This window comes from Stegostoma tigrinum, chromosome 19 (assembly GCF_030684315.1).
Source record: "Stegostoma tigrinum isolate sSteTig4 chromosome 19, sSteTig4.hap1, whole genome shotgun sequence".
Lineage (NCBI taxonomy): Eukaryota > Metazoa > Chordata > Chondrichthyes > Orectolobiformes > Stegostomatidae > Stegostoma > Stegostoma tigrinum.
Window position 1 is genome coordinate 41,676,834 of NC_081372.1, and position 20,155 is coordinate 41,696,988.

A 20,155-nucleotide genomic window follows, 5' to 3' on the forward strand; every position below is an offset into this window, starting at 1 on the left:
GCAGTACCAAGGGAATGCTGCATGGTTGTTGCCATAATTGTTCAGAAAAGATATTAAACTGAGATCTGTTTGTACTCTCAAGTAGATGTCAAACAATACCATCCTACTGCTTAAAGAATAGTGGGGACATTCTCCTGGGTGTCCAAAATGAATCCTTTAATCAACATCACTAAAAACATTTATCTGGTCATTATCAGAATTAGGTCACTGTAATCTTTGCCCACATTGGCTGCTGAATTTCCTATATTGCAAGAGCAACTGCACTTCAAGTGGTACACAATTATCCATAATTTCTTTGGAACATTTGGAGGTCATGAAAGTCATTAAAGAACTGCAAATTTTTTTTTATGTCACATCTAGTTATGAAAAAGTGTGATTTCCATACCTTGGTATATACTAATTAAAACCCAAATCAAGAAGGTTTTAAAGGAGAGTGGTCGACCCTGAAATAGAGAAAAGAATCAATTTTGGAGATACTCTTCCACCTTACTATTCAAGTCAACACAGAACATAAAATCTACACATTATAAGGTTGTTATTTTCAGATCTAGACAGGAAAGCTCAATAACACATTTAATTTAGAATTCTTTGGAAACTAATCAATTGACATTTTTAGCAAGTAATTGAGTTATTCTCGTATTTGGAGATTTTAAGCAGTATCGATTCCTGGAACTGGTGCTTTAACTGCAACAGCTGTAGCATAAATTTCCATTGCATCTACTTGGAGTTTTGAAATTTGTCAGCATAGATTCAATGTTGTAGTTGTAACACTGTTGCTGAAAAACTTATTTTCAGTGCTGGGAAAATGCTCATGAACTTTATTATCTGAAGTCATCAATGTGCTTTGTTGAAAAGGAAATGGGTCTGATCATTAGAAAAAGTTTCCCTACAGTTTCTGATGCAAACAAAAAAAACTAATCCTTGCCTGTCCCTTCTCTAACAAAGGTCATCAGTTAGTAATCAAATTTTAATTTTATCATTCGCTTAAGACCAACAATAGAACATAAATACCTACAAATATACTTCAGTTGCTTTCTCCTCTTTAAAAGGTTTTAAATTCTCCTGTGAGAATTACTTTGGAAAATATTTACAAATGTTCAGATTACAGATTATGGAGATAGGCAATGAATTGTCTCACTTGGGTTGTGTTTCAAATGGATAATTTTCCTGTGTTACCAGGCAACCACAAAGTATCCCACCTACTGATTATCAATCTCAGAAGAGCTGAGGCTAGCAGATCTGAGAGGCTAGCAATCCTGTGGTGATTGCATTTGACCACAAGCAGCTCAGAATAATTGCCATAACCACTGTTCTGAGGCTAAATACTAATTCAAAGTCCCTCAGTGTCTTGTTCAATTAAAGCACTGTAGACATAATACAAAACCTCGAAAGGAAGGAATATCCTCAATAAAGTCCATAAATTATCTATGAATTCATGGATCTCAGCCAGGCAAGTGATGGGAACACTAACATTGATTGTAGTACCTCAGGATGGAAAGGGAGAGAAACAGCAATGAGCAAAGCATTATCCAGTTACCCAGCTCAGGAAGTGGAGAGCTGGATTTTGAGCTAAGATACAATGATTCTCCCTACAGAGTTAATGCAGGAACTAACTTTGTACATTATAGACTGGGACATCTGGCTGTGAACATTTACATCCAGATATCATCAGGAATCATGGCCTTCAGGACAGCAGCAGAGAAAAATGGAAAAGAGCTTCAATGGGAATGGCTTCATCACTCATTAGGCCCAGTGTGGCCCGCTGTCATCCAACAGGAGTTTAAGTCCAAACCATGACCATCATTCACCCTCTATTCCCTCACAGTTATATCCCTTTTCAGTATTCTCAATTTGGCTATTCAGATGACTTGAGAGATTTGTTTATTTGTGTATAGTTCTAGCGCACTTGAACAAGAGGAGAGGAATCGGGATTGAGATTTATTTGACCCAAGTTTTCAATGGTATTCTGACAAAAGTGAGGACAAGCATTTCTTTCATTGTCCATAGTCTCCAGCATGTGGATGTCACAGGAGAGTTCCTGTTCCTGCGCTACAACATGGTGCAAGACGATGAAAATACAGCACATTTAGAAATATATATTAAATGTTAATTTCCTAATGGAATTTTTGTGTTCATTCCAGAATTGAGAGGGCCAATATAACAGATTTCACAGCAAGTGTTAAGAGATTTTGTTCCCCTTTCACATCAAAGGCTCTTCAGATGAAAGAGGCATAGGAACTCAATCGATATGTAAATCACCAGAATTCCATTATCCTTCATCCTAACAAAAAATCCTTAGTACATCTCCATCCCTCTCGCAACTGCTAGTTCTCATGGAATGACTCAATGCAGTACATCAGTGGATCTTATCAATGATGAGTTTGCAGTTATACAATGTCTTTAATATAGGTAAGCTTGTCAAAGCTTTTCCATTTGTCCTGAGCTGAGTTTCAAACACTGCTTCCTACTCAGCATCATGACAGTTCACATTTGAATCCACACTATTTCTAATCATCAGCCTGACGTTTCTTCTATTTCTGAAATTCTCATCCACCCGCTTGTTACTTTAAAACTTGACTGCTCTAAAGCTGCTCTTCTGTACTCCACGCTATGCAATGCACCCTCACTCAAAGCTCCTGAACATTCATCCTCTTCTGTGTCAAGTCCCATGTCTCTAACCTGTTTTCTGTGTTCCAGCACAAAATTTCCAAACAACGTTTGCAGGATACAGGTTTTAAAGATTTTCATTTCAAATTTCGATTGCAAGCAGTAAGATTGGATTCAATAAACCTAATAATTTGTGGGTTACCATCTCAAATAAAAAAAAACACAGTTGTAAGCCCAAATGGTTTTTTCGTTAAAATTTGTTCTGAAGAAAAGTCATACTGGGGCTTGAAACTAACTCTGTTTCTCACTCCACAGATGCTGTCAGTCCTGGTGAGTTTCCCCAGCACTTTCTCGTTTTTTTTGGTTTACTCTGTAGCTAACCTCTCCAGGACTTTGGTCCCACATATTATAGCTTACTTCTCAGATGAGGATTTTAGTTTTGTGGTCAAGATTCCAACTTGGAATCACTTGCTGATCCTGACCCCCCAGAATGTTGGTGTCACCCTGTCAAACTAAATTTTTGTTGGCTTGGCCAATTGTTAGCATCTAGTGGGGTCTGAAGCCAGGTGAAACTAGGGAAAAAATCTCGGTTACATGTTAATCAAGAGATAATTGGATGAGAAGTTGATTGTACTTATAAGGAGCAAGTGATCAGCAGGATTGGGGTTTTGCAATGTAATTGAAATAAAACTCTTACTGGAAAGGATTTAGTCTCTGGTGTTTAAAAACAAGTACTTTTCCCATGGTAATAAAGTGTGAAACTGGATGAACACAGCAGGCCAAGCAGCATCTCAGGAGCACAAAAGCTGACGTCTGAGATGCTGCTTGGCCTGCTGTGTTCATCCAGCTTCACACTTTATTATCTTGGATTCTCCAGCATCTGCAGTTCCCATTATCTCCGATACTTCTCAGATGGTGATGGGGTCTCAACAGGAGTCCCTTCAGTCATGAAAATACATGGGCTTCATTGAGGCAGGTAGGTGGGAGAGGGCACAGGATATTTTACGATGGAGGGGCCGTCTCAGAACTTTAAAAATCCTTCAAAGTACATGCAGCCATACCATCAGAGTGACTTTTTGGACAGGACGGGATGGGTGGTGAGCTCTTTAAGTTGGCTGTGGGAGGGACTGATAGTGCAACATTCATAGGAAGACAGAGCACTTGTTCTCTCAATCTGCCACCTCTCATTGACTATATTTCAGCAATGTGAAAAATGGAAGAAAGGCCTTAATAGGTCCCTGAGACCTTTTCTTAATCATGGGGTGGCACGGTGGCTCAGCAGTTAGCACTGCTGCCTCGGAGCGCCAGGGACTGAGGTTTGATTCTACCCCCGGGTGACTGTCTGTGTGGATTTTGCACATTTTCCCCATGTCTGCGTGGGTTACCTCCCAAAGATGTGCAGCCTAGATGGATTGGCCATGCTAAATTGCCCATAGTGTTCAGGGATGTGTAGATTAGGTGGGTTATAGGTGGATGGGTCTGGGTGGAATGCTCTGAGGGTAGGTGTGGACTTGTTGGGCCGAAGGACCTGTTTCCACACTGTAGGGATTCTATCATTCTATGATCTGTTAGGGCAGAAACAGGGATATTTGCTAACAATTGCACAAACGTTCAGCACCCTCTCAAGAGTTAAGCACAGAAGCAATCTGAGCCCACATGGAGCAAGGCCTAGACAGCAGTCAGGACTGGGCTAATAGGCATTCAACGGTATTGCTATCGCTCAACCACCTATTACTAACAACCTAGCAGTTACCAGTGACCAGAAACTGAACTGGAATAGCCATATAAATACTGCAGCTACAAGAGCAGGTCTGTAATGAGTAACACCTCCTGGCTGCCCAAAGTCTGTCTACCATCTGCAAGTCACAAGTCAGGAGCATGATGCAATACTCCCCACTTGCCTGGATAGTTGCAGCTCCAGCAATGCTCAAGGTTTATATCATTCAGAACAATGCAGCCTGCTTAATTTGCATCCATCCACTCCCTCCACCACCAACAAACCCTTTTTTTTGGAATATAACATAATTCTAGTAATGTGCAGCAACGTAAATATATCTTGTCACTTTCTCTCTATACAAACTAGTGCACAGTTTTGAAAAATGCTCAATGATGGTGCCAAAAGTCTGATTCTGTCACAAGAGTGACTGCAATTCAGAGGTACTTCATCAGTTGTATTGTACAATGGTGCATCTTGTGGTCATGAAAGACACTTATAAATGCAAGGTTTTCTTACTTTTAATAGAGTACTAAAACAAAAAAGTTGATTATAAAGTTCAAATAAGTCATATATTTTGTGCAATAAATTTAGACATTTATATAAACAATTCGACACTTGAAAATCTGAACATAATTAGTTCAATTGGTAACATTCCAAAAGTAACAATAAAAATACATACATTTCTTGCATAGCACATATTTATCTTGAGATTTATTCTAATGCATACCTTAGTAAGATCTTTGTATAGTTCTGGATAAAGCATCGCAACTTCCGACTTCACATCCTTGTCCAGAACAAGGGAGAACACTGGGAACATGGTGTAAATTGTTGAATACCTGAGAAGAGAAATATAAAAGTGTCACTTTTCATTTTCACTCCTACATTTCTCCTTTGATAAATAACTAAAGCATCATGACTTTTTAAAAATGACTTCTTTGACTTTAGAAGATGCCAGTATTGAAAAGACTACATTTCTTGCCCATCCCTATTGCAGTTCTTGTATTTATAGTGTTTAGTGGGGAATTTGGTGATATTGATCCTGTGACAATGAATAAAATGACAATATGTGTTCAGATTAGGATGACACTTGAACATTATTGTACTCCTCTCATCTTACTGCCTTAGTCCTCTTTCTTGTAGAAGGCCACTGAGTAAACAATGGAGAGGAATAATTGCCCATACTTAAAAGAACCTCTGAGAAATGTCCAGAGATTTGGATAATTGGCCTTGAGTAACTGCAAGTACTTGCTTTTGCCTCAGGTTTTAAACCAATGAGAGGTGTTCCCTTCAACTGCATTGATCAAAGTTTTGCTTTGCTTCCTTGCTGCCATACGAGGATGAATATTACTATTTTGTTCCTTGGCGGCAATTTTAGTTCTTGCTTTCCTCACTGAACCATAGTCTGGATCTCAGTGAGTTTCGCAGAATAATAACAGAACATCTGCAAGTATTTATTGAAGAATGGGTGTCATTGGAGAGCAGTGAAGATTCCTTCCATCACTTGGCTATTTGTTGTTATAAGGATCATAGGATAGTTGCTGTCAAAATAGGTTTGCCTTGTAGATAGGACATTGCACTTACATCAACACTGAGCATCATAAATATGACAGCTTGGCAAGACAGCACTTAAATGTAGTTAAAAACAGGCATGAAGTCAAAACTGAAGAAGGGTCCCAACCCAAAATGTCAAACTTTCCTGCTCCTCTGATGCTGTTTGGACTGCTGTGTTCATTCAGCTTCACACCGTGTTATCTCAGATTCTCCAGCTTCGGCAGTTCCTACTATCTCATGAAGTCAACACTTTTCATTTAAGACATTTAATTCAAGGGTCAACACATATATGGTAATATCACAAGATAGTTCAAAACTTGCTCTTGGAGGGTACTTCATATTCAATACATAGCCTCTTCAAAGCAGATGACTGGATTCAACTGAGCCCCACTTTTCCAAAAAAGCTCCTTGACTTTGGTCAGGCTCCAAGACAGACAGTTCACATACAAAGTTACACTTTCAATATTTACTGCTGACCCACAAATTCAAAATTAATCTTGTTTTACTCTTTTTAAATCTTCCTTCTTTACACATCTCTAACTAACGCATTCCGAGATGTTATGACATATCTCTGAAGCAGGTGAGCATTCTGGAATTAGAGATAGGAATGATACCTCTGCACCTCAAGATCTTTATTTTTCTCCATTATACTCATAGTGATTGACCCCTCCATTTTCATTTAACTAATAGTTTTGGGCTCTCCAGATTCATTGTAGAATATAGAACATAGAACATAGAACAATACAGCGCAGAACAGACCCTTCTGCCCTCGACGTTGTGTCGGCCTGTGAACTAATCTAAGCCCAACCCCCTACACTATCCCATCATCATCCATATGCTTATCCAAGGACTATTTAAATGCCCCTAATGTGGCTAAGTTAACTACATTGGCAGGCAGGGCGTTCCACGCCCTTACCACTCTGAGTAATGAACCTGCCTCTGATATCTGTCTTAAATCTATCACCCCTCAATTTGTAGCTATGCCCTCTCATACAAGCTGATACCATCAGCCTAGGAAAAAGACTCTCAATGTCCACCCTATCTAATCTATTGATCATCTTGTATGTCTCTATTAAATCCCCTCTTAGCCTTCTTTTCTCCAATGAGAACAGATCCAAGTCCCTCAGCCTTTCTTCATAAGACTTTCGTGCCAGACCAGGCAACATCCTGGAAAATCTCCTCTGCACCTTTTCCAATGCTTCCACATCCTTCCTGTAATGGGGCGACCAGAACTGCATGCAATATTCCAAGTGAGGACACACTAACCGTTTGTACAGTTGCAGCATGACATCACGGCTCCAGAACTCAATCCCTCTACAAATAAAACCTAACACATCGTAAGCCTTCTTAACAGCACTATCAACCATTATACATCAACCATTATATATTGCTCTTGGGAACTGATGCAGCAAAAACAAATCACTGCAGGTTCTTCACCAACTCAACTAACTGTTAAAAAAAATCAATGCAGTTGTTCCAGCATTCAAAACGACAGCCATTGTGAATCTATAAAATACCACAGAAGTTGGATATGCACACACAGTTTGTCTCAAACATTTCAGATGCATTTATAAATCTGAAAACACTCCTTGCCCCTCACAAATAACAAAATTGGCAAAGGAACTCAATTCTGGAGATTTGAAATTTTAATAAGCATACATGGCATGCAAATGTAAGCAAAATTACCTCCAATACTTGCCATTAGGAAACTGAACCCACCTTTTAAATTCCAAGAGCCTAACTAAACTTTGAACTTGCTGTCAGGAACTTGATTCTCTGCCCACTTTGCTTCCCATGCCTAGGGACAGCGCAAGATTCCATCCACTGTATTCTCGAATACTTCCAACCATGTTTCATCACCTCTCATTTTTGCTGCATACAATTTCATCCCACGTATGTACCCATTTCACTGGCTGATTAGTGTACTCTTGAGCTCTATTACTAGGCGTTTCATTGGTTATTGCATTTCTAACTTTTATACAAGTGTAGATTTCAAAATTAAAATTTAATATCCCAAGTCCAAATCATTCACATATACCCTTGAACTAAACCTAAGGGAACAGCACTCCATCTTTATGCAATCCCAAAATACAACATTCACCTCACCACAACTCAGTCCTACTATACAAACAATTTGACACTGTTGCTGCTACGTCCTCTTTTTATAGCATCCCTACGGTGTGGAAACAGGCCCTTCGGGCCAACAAGTCCACACTGACCCTAACAGCATCCCACCCAGAACCAAACCCCTATAACCCACCTAATCTACACATCCCTGAACATTTTGGGCAATTTAGCACAACTAATCCACCTAACCTGCACCTCTTTGGACTGTGGGAGGAAATTGCAGCAGCCAGAGGAAACCCACACAGACACAAGGAGAATGTGCAAACTCCACGCAGACAGTAGTCTGGAAGTGAAATTGAACCTGGGTCCCTCGCACTGTGAGGCAGCAGTGCTAACCACTGAGACACCATGCCACCTTTTTGTACCATGGCTTTCAATGTTGCCAAAATTCCTAATAAATGGTACTTCAAACTCCTTCTGAAAATCCTGTGACATGACAATCAAACATGTTTAAAGTCACTTTTATATTCTGCAATCCCACCTGAAGTATGGATTCACTATGATGTCCATTCTCAAGATTATTAATGTTCAAATTAACTCCTACAATATTGTGAATTGCTATTTCACATAGTTTCAAAAACAAAAGAACTGCAAATGCTGGAAATCAGAAAGAAAACCAGAAATTGCTCAAAACGCTCAGCAGGTATGGTGTGTGGAGAGAAATCAGAGTTAAAGTTTCAGATCATGGTGAACCCATACTTTAGATACCAAGACTGAGGAAAGGTCAATAAACACGAAACGTGAACTCTGGTTTCTCTTTATTGATGCCAGAATGACTGAGTTTTTCCAGCAATTTCTATTTTTGTTTCTGATTTACATCAGCACTTTTTTTGGGTTTTAAAGGTTTAGTAATTGTTCCTCGTTTATTGCTTGTAGTTGCAAGGGCAGGAGAATTTGGCTGCGTGGAGTGTTCCTGCAAAATGTGGGAAATCAGGAACACTTCCAGTGTCCATGGCAACCACTTATACAGGAAAGGTGTTCAACTGAAGCTCCTGATTGTTCGCATGGAGCGGCAGGAACTGCGAATGGACTCACTATGGAGCATGCAGTATACACGGAGTATACAGTAAATGGAAACATCCCAGGGAAAATTGATGAACAGAGAGATCTGGGTGTTCAGGTCCATTGTTCCCTGAAGGTGACAACTCAGGTCAATAGGGTGGTCAAAATGGCATATGGCATGCTTTCCTTCATTGGGCGGGGTATTGAGTACAAGAGTTGGCAGGTCATGTTGCAGTTGTATAGGACTTTGGTTCGGCCACATTTGGAGTACTGTGTACAGTTCTGGTCGCCACATTACCAAAAGGATGTGGATGCTTTGGAGAGGGTGCAGAGGAGGTTCACCAGGATGTTGCCTGGTATGGAGGGTGCTAGCTATGAAGAGAGGTTGAGTAGATTAGGATTATTTTCATTAGAAAGATGGAGATTGAGGGGGGACATGATTGAGGTCTACAAAATCATGAGGGGTATAGACAGGGTGGATAGCAAAAAGCTTTTTCCCCCAGAGTAGGGGAGTCAATTACTAGGGGTGATGAGTTCAAAGTGAGAGGAGGAAAGTTTAAGGGAGATATGTGAGGAAAGTTCTTTACACAGAGGGTGGTGTGTGCCTGGAACGCATTGCCAGCAGACGTGGTAGACGCAGACACGTTAGTGTCTTTTAAGATATATTTGGACAGGTACATGGATGGGCAGGGAGCAAATGGACACAGACCGTTAGAAAATAGATGACAGGTTAGACAGAGGATCTTGATCGGCTCAGGCTTGGAGGGCCGAAAGGCCTGTTCCTGTGCTGTAGGTTTCTTTGTTTATCCATGAGCATTAGAACATCACGGAGAGCACGTCACATCACAAGTAAAACCGACACTAGCAGAAAAGTGTTCAGTGAACACCAGTCTGGGAGAGCTTTACTGATAGGGGACTTGATTGTAAGGGGAGCTGACAGACGATTCTGTGGCAGCAAACAAAACTCTCAAATGTTATGTTGCTCCCTTGGTGCCAGGGTCAGGGATGTCTCAGAGTGGCTGCAGGTCATTCTGAAGGGGAAAGGTGAACAGCCAGCAGTCAAAGTACATGTTGACATGAACGACATGGGTATAAATACAGGCCCTCTAAAAGGAATTGAGGGGGTTAGGTAGTAGATTAAAGAGGAAGGCAAGTAAGGTTGTAATCTCTGGATCAGTTCCAATGCCACGCATTAATGAGTATAGGAATGGGAAGATCAGTCAGATGAAAGCATGACTAAAGGGATGGTGTCAGAAGGAGGGCTTAAGATTTTTGGATCACTGAGACAGCTTCCGGGGTTGGTGGGACCTGTGCAAGCTGGATGGGTTACACTTGAACTGGAATGGGTCCAATATCCTTGCTGGGAATTTTGCTCATGCTGTTGGGGAAGTGTTAAACTAATTTGCGATGGTGGTGGGACACAGGCTCGATGTAAAGTCAGGAGCAAGGTTCAGTCAGATATAAAAGAAATACTAGTCCAGAAGGCGCAGAAGACATGGGCATGGTAAGGCTAATGGAAAGATCAGAGAGCTAAATTGTACCTATTTTAATACAGGCAGCCTGATTGGTCAGGCAGATGAACTTAAGAGCATTGGAATACGATTTTGTTGCAATTACTGAGACATGTTTGAAGGAAGGACAGGACTGGCAATTCAACATTCTTGGGTATAGAAGTTTCAGGTGCGATGGGGCAATGTGAGAGAGATGGGGGAGTTACATTATTGATAAAGGAGACCATCACTGCAGTAATGAGGGAGGATATCTTAAAAGGCTCTTCAAACAAGGCCATCTGGGTAGAGCTTGGAAATAAAAAAGGTGAAGTGCCAGAAGACTAGAGGATAGATAACATGGTTCCTTTGTTCAGAAGGGCAGGTGATTTCAGATCAGAGTCTGATACAGTGTTATGGAGATTATTGGAAAAAGTTCATAGAGACAGGATTAAATCAGTACTTGGAAAGGCAGAGATTGATCAGGGATAGTCAGGATGTACTTGAAGGAGATCCTGTCTGACTAATTTAATTGAGCATTTTTTGAAAAGGTAACTAAATAAATTGATGAGAGTAGTACAGTTGATGTGATTTACATGGACTTTAGTAAGGCCTTTGACAAGGTTCCACAATGAAAGCTTGAAAAGTTAAGTCCTGGGATCCAAGCCAAGTTGGCAAACTGGGTCCGAAATTGGCTTACAAATAGGAGGCAAAGGTGATGGTGAAGAGATAACAAAGTGTGGAGCTGGATGAACACGGCAGGCCAAGCAGCATCTTAGAAGCACAAAAGCTGTTGTTTTGGTCTGAGGCCCTTCATCAGAAAAGGGGGATGGGGAGAGGGTTCTGAAATAAATAGGGAGAGACGGGGAGGCGGATCGAGGTGGATACAGGAGAACTAAGGTGGAGAGGAAACAGACAAGTTAAAGCAGTGGAGATGGAGCCTGTAGAGGTGAGTGTAGGTGGGGAGGTAGGGAGGGGATGGGTCAGTCCGGGGAGTATGGACAGGTCAAGGGGGCGGGATGAGGTTAGGAGGTAGGACATGGAGGTGCGGCTTCAGGTGGGAGGAGGGGATAGGTGAGGAAGAACAGGTTAGGGAGGCGGGGACAAGCTGGGCTGGTTTTGGGATGCAGTGGGGGGTGGGGGGAGGGGGGAAGGAGAGATTTTGAAGCTTGTGAAATCCACATTGATACCACTGGGCTGTATTCCGAAGCGGAATATGAGTTGCTGTTCCTGCAACCTTTGGGTGGCATCATTATGGCACTGCAGGAGGCCAAGGATGGACATGTCGTCTAAGGAATGTGAGGGGGAATTGAAATGGTTCGCGACTGGGAGGTGCAGTTGTTTGTTGCAAACCGAGTGTACGTGTTCTGCAAAGCGGTCCCCAAGCCTCCGCTTGGTTTCCCCAATGTAGAGGGAGCCACAATGGGTACAGCGGTTGCAGTATACCACATTGGCGGATGTGCAGGTGAACATCTGCTTAATGTGGAAAGTCATCTTGGGGCCTGGGACGTGGGTGAGAGAGAAGGTGTGGGGGTAGGTGTAGCACTTCCTGCGGTTGCAGGGGAAGGTGCTGGGTGTGGTGGGGTTGGAGGGGCGTGTGGAGCGGACAAGGAAGTCCCTGAGAGAGTGGTCTTTCCGGAAGGCAGACAAAGGTGGGGTTGGAAAAATGTCTTTGATGGTGTGGTCAGATTGTGTTCATCCAGCTGCACACTTTGTTATCTCGGATTCTCCAGCATCTGCAGCTCCCATTATCTCTTATCTGTGATGGTGAAGAGTTGTTTTTCAAATTGGCAGCCTGTGACAGGGTTTGGAGCTGGGACCGTTCAGTTTGTTATTTATATTAATGACTTGAATGTGAATGCAAAAGGTATTATTAGAAAATTTACAAATGACATAGAAAATTGGTGGTGTCGTCATTAGTGAGGAGAATAGTCACAGGCCACAGTCTGGTATTAAATCAGCTGGTAAATTGGGTAGAGCAATGGCAGATGGAATTTAATCCTGATACGTGTAAAGATAAGTATTTTGGAAGATGTAACAAGGGAAGGACATTTACAATGAATGTTGGGTACCTTGGGAGTGTTGAGGAACAAAAAGACATTGGTGTACATGTTCATTGATCAGTGAAGATGTCAGAACAGGTAGCCAGGGTGGTGATAAAGGCAGACAGATGCTTGGCTTCCTTATCTAGGCCATAGAATATAGCATTAAGGAAGTCTTGTTACAACTTTATAAAGGGAGACAAACAGGAGGTGGGAAGAATACAGCAAGCCAGGCAGCATCTGCAAGAAAAGGAGAAGTCAACTTTATAACATTGGTTAGTCCACAGATGGAGTACCACATGCAGGTCTGATCTCCACACAATCAGAGATTGTGATTGCATTGGAGAGGGTGCACAGGAGAATCTCCAGGGTGTTGCCTGGGAATAAAGCTATCAGTTATGAGGGCAGAGAGGCTGGGTTCATTTTCCCTGGAGCTCAGCAGACTGAGAGGGGAATCTGGATGAGGTATACAAAATGGTGAGAGGCATAAACCAGATAGATTATGAGAATCTTTATCTTATGGCAGACGTGTCTAAGATCAGAGGGCACAAGCTTGAGACTAGGAGTAAGCAGTTTAGAGGAGATGTCTTCACTCAGAGGGTGGTAGAAATATGAACAAGTTGCTGTGAAACTGGTGAAGGCAGGGACTCTCAACATTTAAAAAGCATCCAGACAAGCAGTTAAAATGCCAGGACATAGTTGGCGATGGACCAAGGATAGGTAATTGGGATTAGTGCAGTTAACTGCTTACTAGTCAGCATGGGCATGGTGGGTGAAAGACCTGTTTGATTCTCTACATATAGTGTGTGTGGTTTTAAATTATTCTCTTTTACGTTCAATAAACCCATTTAGTCATTATTACTTACGTTGGTATGGTTCAAGTTTGGATAATGAAGATTTTTTCATCTTTCAATTCAATCCTGGAATCCGACTTATTTTTTCATGCTGTATTTTTGTACTGCATTTATTGTTACTATTTATCAGAATAATGCCTTAATATCATGTTCCTAAACCAGTAAGATATTCTTTAGCTGAAATAATAAAATGTAGAAGTATAATACTTCTTATCCATCATATTTCTGATGTCACATTTTCTGTTCCAACTTACCGTACACCAATCTAATCAAAGATATTTCTTGCTGATGATTGGATTATTTGCAACTTTGTTCCAAAAATCCATGCAGAGAAAGGAAACAAAGCCAGTCATTTGAAATGGAAGGAGAAACTCCTCCACGAATAACACAATATAAGGGGTCCCCGATTTACAAATCCAATCCCATACAGGGGTGTGATGTTAAAGATCTGACATACAAACATTTCCTATACTTACAAATGGCTACTTTTATATTGGCCTACACTGTATTCCAACTTGAATCCAACTTGAGTTACCGATTCACAACCCAGGACTGCCTATACTTATTAACAGATCATGTCCAACCTCAACACATCAAAAACTGTAGTGAGCACACTTAAGGATGAGGAAACACAGGTAATTCATCCTGAGAAAACAGCAAACTACCATGGATGTTACAGGACTGCAATAAAAACTGTAAATACAGGAAACACTGAGCAAATCTAGTAGCATTGTGAAGACAGAAGCAGAGTTTGCAGCTTATTTGGTCTGTTAAGGCAGTCACCAAACTGAAATGCTAGTTCTGTTTCTCTCTCCATAGATGCTGCCAGAATTGTTGGCTATTTTCAGCATTTTCTATTTTATTCAGAGTCCTGACTCACAGCTTGAAGTATAAATAATTTTAAAATGACACATGCATCCTGTTGAGTTGTAGGTTCAACTTAACAAGTGTGTTTCAAAACACATTCCAATCTCCAAGTCTCTGGATTACATCTAAATGACCATTCAGATGCTGTTTGTTTAATGAGTAGGATCTGTGTAACACAGATCTGCCATAGCACAATAATGCATTTTTGATTGTATGATAACTCACAACTTTCTTTACAGCAGCAGATCATTCACAGGCAACATCACAAGGGGATTTCCACAAATTTAAGAATTTACTGAGGTAACGTTCAGGAATGGCATCCATGCAGACATCACAGTTCTATATCTGAGTTTGTTACAGATGTAGACAATCTGTAATTGCAGTGTCCTTCTGAGCTACAGCTTAAAACTGACAAACATAATTTTGGAAGTTTCATCTTCAGATAACACACCAACTCTGTTTAGGGAGGGGTCTGTTAATATTTCAATTAGACTCTGTATTCCCAAAGAGGCATGATTTTACATTACAAGCATGTTACATATGAAATGATACAGTAGTGCATTCCTTACTAATTAGTATAATATCTGACTTACAGTGAACAATAGAAGTTCCAATTATTTTAAAACACCGTATAACAAAGTAATTTTCTTTGCAGTTACACAGCAGTTAATTAGAAGAAAGTGGATGCTGTTAATCAAACTGTTCCTTATGAAGGAACACCTTAAGGCAAATAGCTGCTCAGATTTCAATGACCACAATGAGTATCATTTGCTCTAAGTAGATTTTAGCATCCCCATTGAGATCATCCTTGCTCAACTTACAATTTCCCAATTAATGCAATTGACCAATAGTGACCTGAAGTCATACTGTGACTTACCTTTCAATTTCCTTCATTTTGAGGAATCTTCCTTTCGGAAACCCTTTGGTATCAGGTACCACCGACTAAATGCAGAATGTATTAAATTACAGCTGCCATTGTCCTACCAGACCATAAGGTTGCTCTGTCACTAGAGAGGGATGACTGGCAATCGTTTAACCCGGGGTCACCGCATCTCAGGTGAAGGGAGAGGTTGAGGAGGAGAGTCCTTTGTGATAACTTCATGTGGTACAGGAATTGAACCCATGCTATTGGAATCATTCTGCATTGCTAACCAGCCATCCAGCCAACTGACGTCTAGAACGTACTACATGTTTCTCAAGACATTATATGAAAAAAAGGATTAATCTCAAAAATTTCTGAAACAGATAAAACATCTGTCAAGTTTCATTTTATTCACAAAACACACATGAGTATGAAGAAGAAATTAATAAACTTCTTTTAGGAGGTCCATACAAAGTTATAATTGGCCTTACTTGCAGTGAACTATTCACACACACACACAATTTTTACTATATTCCACAAACCAATTCAGCTTTCCTCTGAGATAATTCTTTCCTAACAAAGCAAATAGTATCATTATTTACAGTAATTAATATGGAAGCTATTTACAACTAATATGACAAAATCTACTTACCCTATAACAAGGAAACCTTGATACAGAGGAATGGAAGCAAAATAAAATACTGAAGAGAAAACAGCCTGTGGAAAAACAGAGTTCATTAACAAATGGAACTATTTTAACTGGCCAAGTTGGACATTATGATAATTACTTTTGAAATGGACTATTACAGAAAATATTAGTGGGCTAGTGGTGCAATGGAGTCACGACTGATCTTCCAAATCACTACATCTGACTTTAGCCAAATTGTTGAGGTATGTGCCTGAACCTGAGGAGAGTGGAAATACATCAGCTCATTGTGTCCCAATAACTGGACTCCAGGTTGGCTGTAGGAGAGACTGGAAGTCTCATTGTTCCTCAGCTCAATAACAGCATGAAGGTCACACTGCCAATATTTAAAAGAACACTGTCATCTGTCAATGTCCTTAATTTAATTAACTATTTGCTAATAGTGCAATATTACTTAAGTGCATGTTACTTTTGTTGGTGGAAGAAAGGAACAATATTCCTTCTGCTATACCACCACTGCACAATAAATCATGAATAAAGTTTTTTTTTGCTTCTCTAAATTATATTTAAAAATTCCTTACGAGCAGATGTAAGGGCATTACTCAGAGCATTAAAAGTTACAAACTCAGATGTGTAGTAATTACAATGATGTAGTCTTTTAATAGATTGATATTGCCTGTGTAGTTGGATTCAGAGGTAGTGTCAATCCAAGTCTGGAAGACAAATTAATTGTCTTCTCTTCCTCCAAATTTAGGAGTGTTTGGAGAGGTATCCTGCTGTTTCCCACGGACTCTGGCTTTGCTGGGGCTCGTTGACGGCAGGCCCGGTCAAATAAATTGAAGGAAAGAGAGGTGACGACCCCACATAGGCACATGCACGTGGGTAGGGAGGGTAAAGGGGAGAAGCTGCACTGCACTGGAATGATCCATGTCTGCACTTGGTAAGGCAAGCAAGACTGTGGGGAGACCAAAGTTTACATAAGGAAGGTCAACACTAATGTCCTGTGAGTTAAGGGTAACAAAGATAAGGTGAAGGCTAATTGAGGGAGGATTTGAGCTGGTGGATAGCAGGTCGGGGGAAGGGGGAATGGAGCTGACTGGCAAAACTCTACAGTGAATGGCAACTGATCAAGGGTAATGGTGGAGAGAAGAGGGCAAATGTGACTGAGGGAGGGTGCAGACTGATGCCTTCCAGGTCCTGGGATCACATGTGGACAGATCCAACAAGGAGCTTCACTGCATATTCAACAAAGACAAGCTCCAAATAAGCAACCAGAATGACACTGCTAGGTGACAAGGAGCCTGTCCAGGTAACATTTAATCATGATGTCTGATCCTTATGAGCTGTGTATGAGCTAAAGGTGGGGCCAGTGACTTCCTGCTCATCCTAGCCGCATGATGAGCTGCACCCCTTGCCTCTGCATATCAAATTGGCTGGCCACCTCATAGTCAAAAGCTCCATTTCCAAGCAGAGGTGGCATGCATTTGTAGACCTGCTGTCCCATCTGTTAATATGAATATATTCCATTCTTAAGGGCAGTACAGTGGCTCAGTGGTTAGCACTGCTGCCTCACAGCATCAGGGACCCAGGCTGAAGTCCACCCTTAGCAATTGCCTGTGTGGAGTTTGCACATTCTCCCTGTGTCTCCATCAGTTTCTGCTGGGTACTCTGGTTTTCTCTCACAGTCCAAAGTTGCACAGGCTAGGTGAATTGGCCAGAGGAAATGCAGGGTTAAAAGGATGGTGGGGGGAGTGGGATGCCCTGAGGAGGGTCAACGTGGACTCAATAGGCCAAATGACCTGCTTCCACCATTCAGCGATTCTATGATTCTAAATCTCCCTACAACATGCAAGCTCTCTTGACAGGAATTGCAATCAAGATACTGAACAGCTGCAGTAGCTCTGATTGAATTTTTCCCTCTGAACTTCCGGAGCACAGAGGCTTATTACAAGACAACTGCTATGTTTGTAAAAAACTAAAACAAAAATTTCGGGAGAAACTCAGCATCTATGGAGGTAGAAACGGAGTTAATATTTCAAGACCAGTGACCCTTCTTCAGACCTTTCAAGAAACTTTATCTCTTCCTTCCAGGCATTAAGGAACACAAACCCCAATAACTCAAAGGCACTCCACCCTCTGGAAACTTCCTCCCCGATCCTTCCCTCTGCTCCATCTCTTCTCATAACCCCATCTCTTGTCAGATATTTACTATCTCTTCTGACTTTGCGCTCTCTATGCTGAGCGTACCATCCAGCATCCGTAGTCCTTTGTTTTATGTTTTACTATATTTACTAATTCAGCTAAGTCAGTGCAATCTGACAACTGGAAATGCTACTTTTCTGGACTGTGCAGTTAGTGTGCTGTTATTCATTAGACCAGCAGGAAACCACTTCTTTGAATGAGGTTTTGCAATTCCTTTAAGTAAGATAAAAGTGATTGGTACACATAGATTAAAGGCCTTTGCTTACCCTCAAGCTTGTTTTTAGATAGGTTGCCCCTTATGTATGCTCTCCCCTATTGCTCATTTTGCTCCTGCAAAATCCCAGATGGAAACTGTGATGGGTGGTAGTGGTATGGGATGGGGGGACTGTTTCTGAAGGGAGAAAACCTCTTTATTGTGAAATAATATGGAAAATATATAGATAGAAAGACGCCATGAAAGGTACGCTTAAAATGTTGTGACGTTTTGTTTGTTATTACACATGCTGACTGAACTACTAGCCTACAATTCAATTCCAGCGGTCTTTTGTTGCTGTATAATTGTAAATTTTTCAACACTTGTTTCTCAGAGAACAGTGGTTTGCTTACCTGCATGGTACTAATACACAGGCTCCTGTGGATCACAAACTGGCTGAGAGCTGCTGATCTCTTATAGCTGTTGCGTCCATGAACCATCAGCAATCGACCAAGGTGTTTGAACTGAGTAATAGAGAAATCTGATGCCAAAGATGCTTGCTTTCCTTCCTAGAGAAGTTGAAGCAAAAAAATTCATGACTTTGCTTAGCAGTGTCGGTTTATCTGAAAAGCATACTTGTTGGGATGCAAAGAAAGAAAACAATGTCAAATTTTCAGGTGATCAAGGAAACCAATTAAATAATCCTAGTATATCAGTGCAAGCTAAATTGAAACACAGTTAACAGAGATGAAGGACAGTATTCTAAGCCATCACGCCATCACACTCTATGCCCTAAGTCTAAGTCGAAGTATGTTCAAACTTGTGTCATTCAAACTCTGGCAGACTGCAAGAATCACACGGTGTAAGAGGATAGGCATTCCTTTTGATTTTGTACAACTCTAGGTAAAACAATTAAAGTAATCTACACTTAAGTAATAACTTAAACCAGTTACGAATTATATTAATCAAATAGCAGTCAATATCATTTATGAATTCCACATCTTACAATCCAATCTTAAAGTTGTTAAGGGAAAACAAGGAATTTGTGAAGATCATTTGATCTGCACACAGTTTTAGTTAAAACCTATTTTTGGTCAATTTTCACAGATCCTTGACACCATCAGAATAAATATACACTGCCCTGGTTTCCAAACATTATTTATTCAAGTTTTCCCTCAGATTTCCGAAGGAAGATGTTTTTGCTTCCACACTTCTGCCTGTTAAAAATTACACATTGCCTTCTCTCCTTGAAAGTGGCCTCTAGTGACCACTACTTGTCACTTGATTCCTGTTTCTTCTGGCCCCACACTATCTGCGGACTGTGACCTTTTGCTTTGAAAATACTTAGCCCTTCTGGTTGGCTTCTCCCACAGAAACCTAATTACATTTTCAAACTTTCACATGAACACCACAGAATTCAAATCAAAACCCTGAAAATGTGTCTTTGTTGAAACATAACTTGCACTAAGCCCTGTTTTACAAAGCTGACAGTGGTGGGTTTGCAGCTCCGTTTCAGCTTTCTCATTCTCTCATCATGGAAAGCCTAGAATCAGGTTAATTTTCTGGTGTTACCTAAATTACAATGGTGAGCTGCTCTCAGGATGTACATAATATTATGCTCATTCCTACAATACTGATGTTGGCTCCCTGTAATACTGGCTGAAACGTAAAGGTGAATTTGCTGGGATTCAGTAAAGCTGAGAATCAGCCAGCTACACAAGATCTGTGACATTGAAAGCAGACACCACTAGTAGAAATCAAAAAGAGATTTAATGAAGCAAAGAGCTCCATTTTGCTATTCTTTGACGATGAGATTATTTAAAATCACTTGCTTTTCTTATAGCAATTTTACAAGTTCAAATCTCTTAAAATATTTGGTGTGTCCCATAATTTAATGCATTATATAATTAGAAAATTGTGCAATATGTACATAAACTAAGGCATATTGCAAGTTGGTTAATTTGAGTTGGTTCAGCCAGTGTAATTGCTGTAAGGCAT

The 20,155-nt window shown here is 40.7% G+C and overlaps 1 protein-coding gene across 2 annotated transcripts in view; it reads right to left on the reverse strand.

Moving 5' to 3' along the window:
• Nucleotides 1-20,155, reverse strand: part of LOC125461278 (probable phospholipid-transporting ATPase IIA) — a 161,413-nt gene that overhangs the window by 9,449 nt on the left and 131,809 nt on the right. For both annotated transcript variants that reach the window (XM_048549846.2, XM_048549845.2), the window contains exons 23-26: nt 18,571-18,726; nt 15,769-15,833; nt 5,052-5,160; nt 386-443 (exon numbers count right to left, since the gene is read on the reverse strand). In XM_048549846.2, the coding sequence (XP_048405803.1) occupies nt 386-443; nt 5,052-5,160; nt 15,769-15,833; nt 18,571-18,726 (388 nt within the window). The remainder of the gene's footprint in view (nt 1-385; nt 444-5,051; nt 5,161-15,768; nt 15,834-18,570; nt 18,727-20,155) is intronic.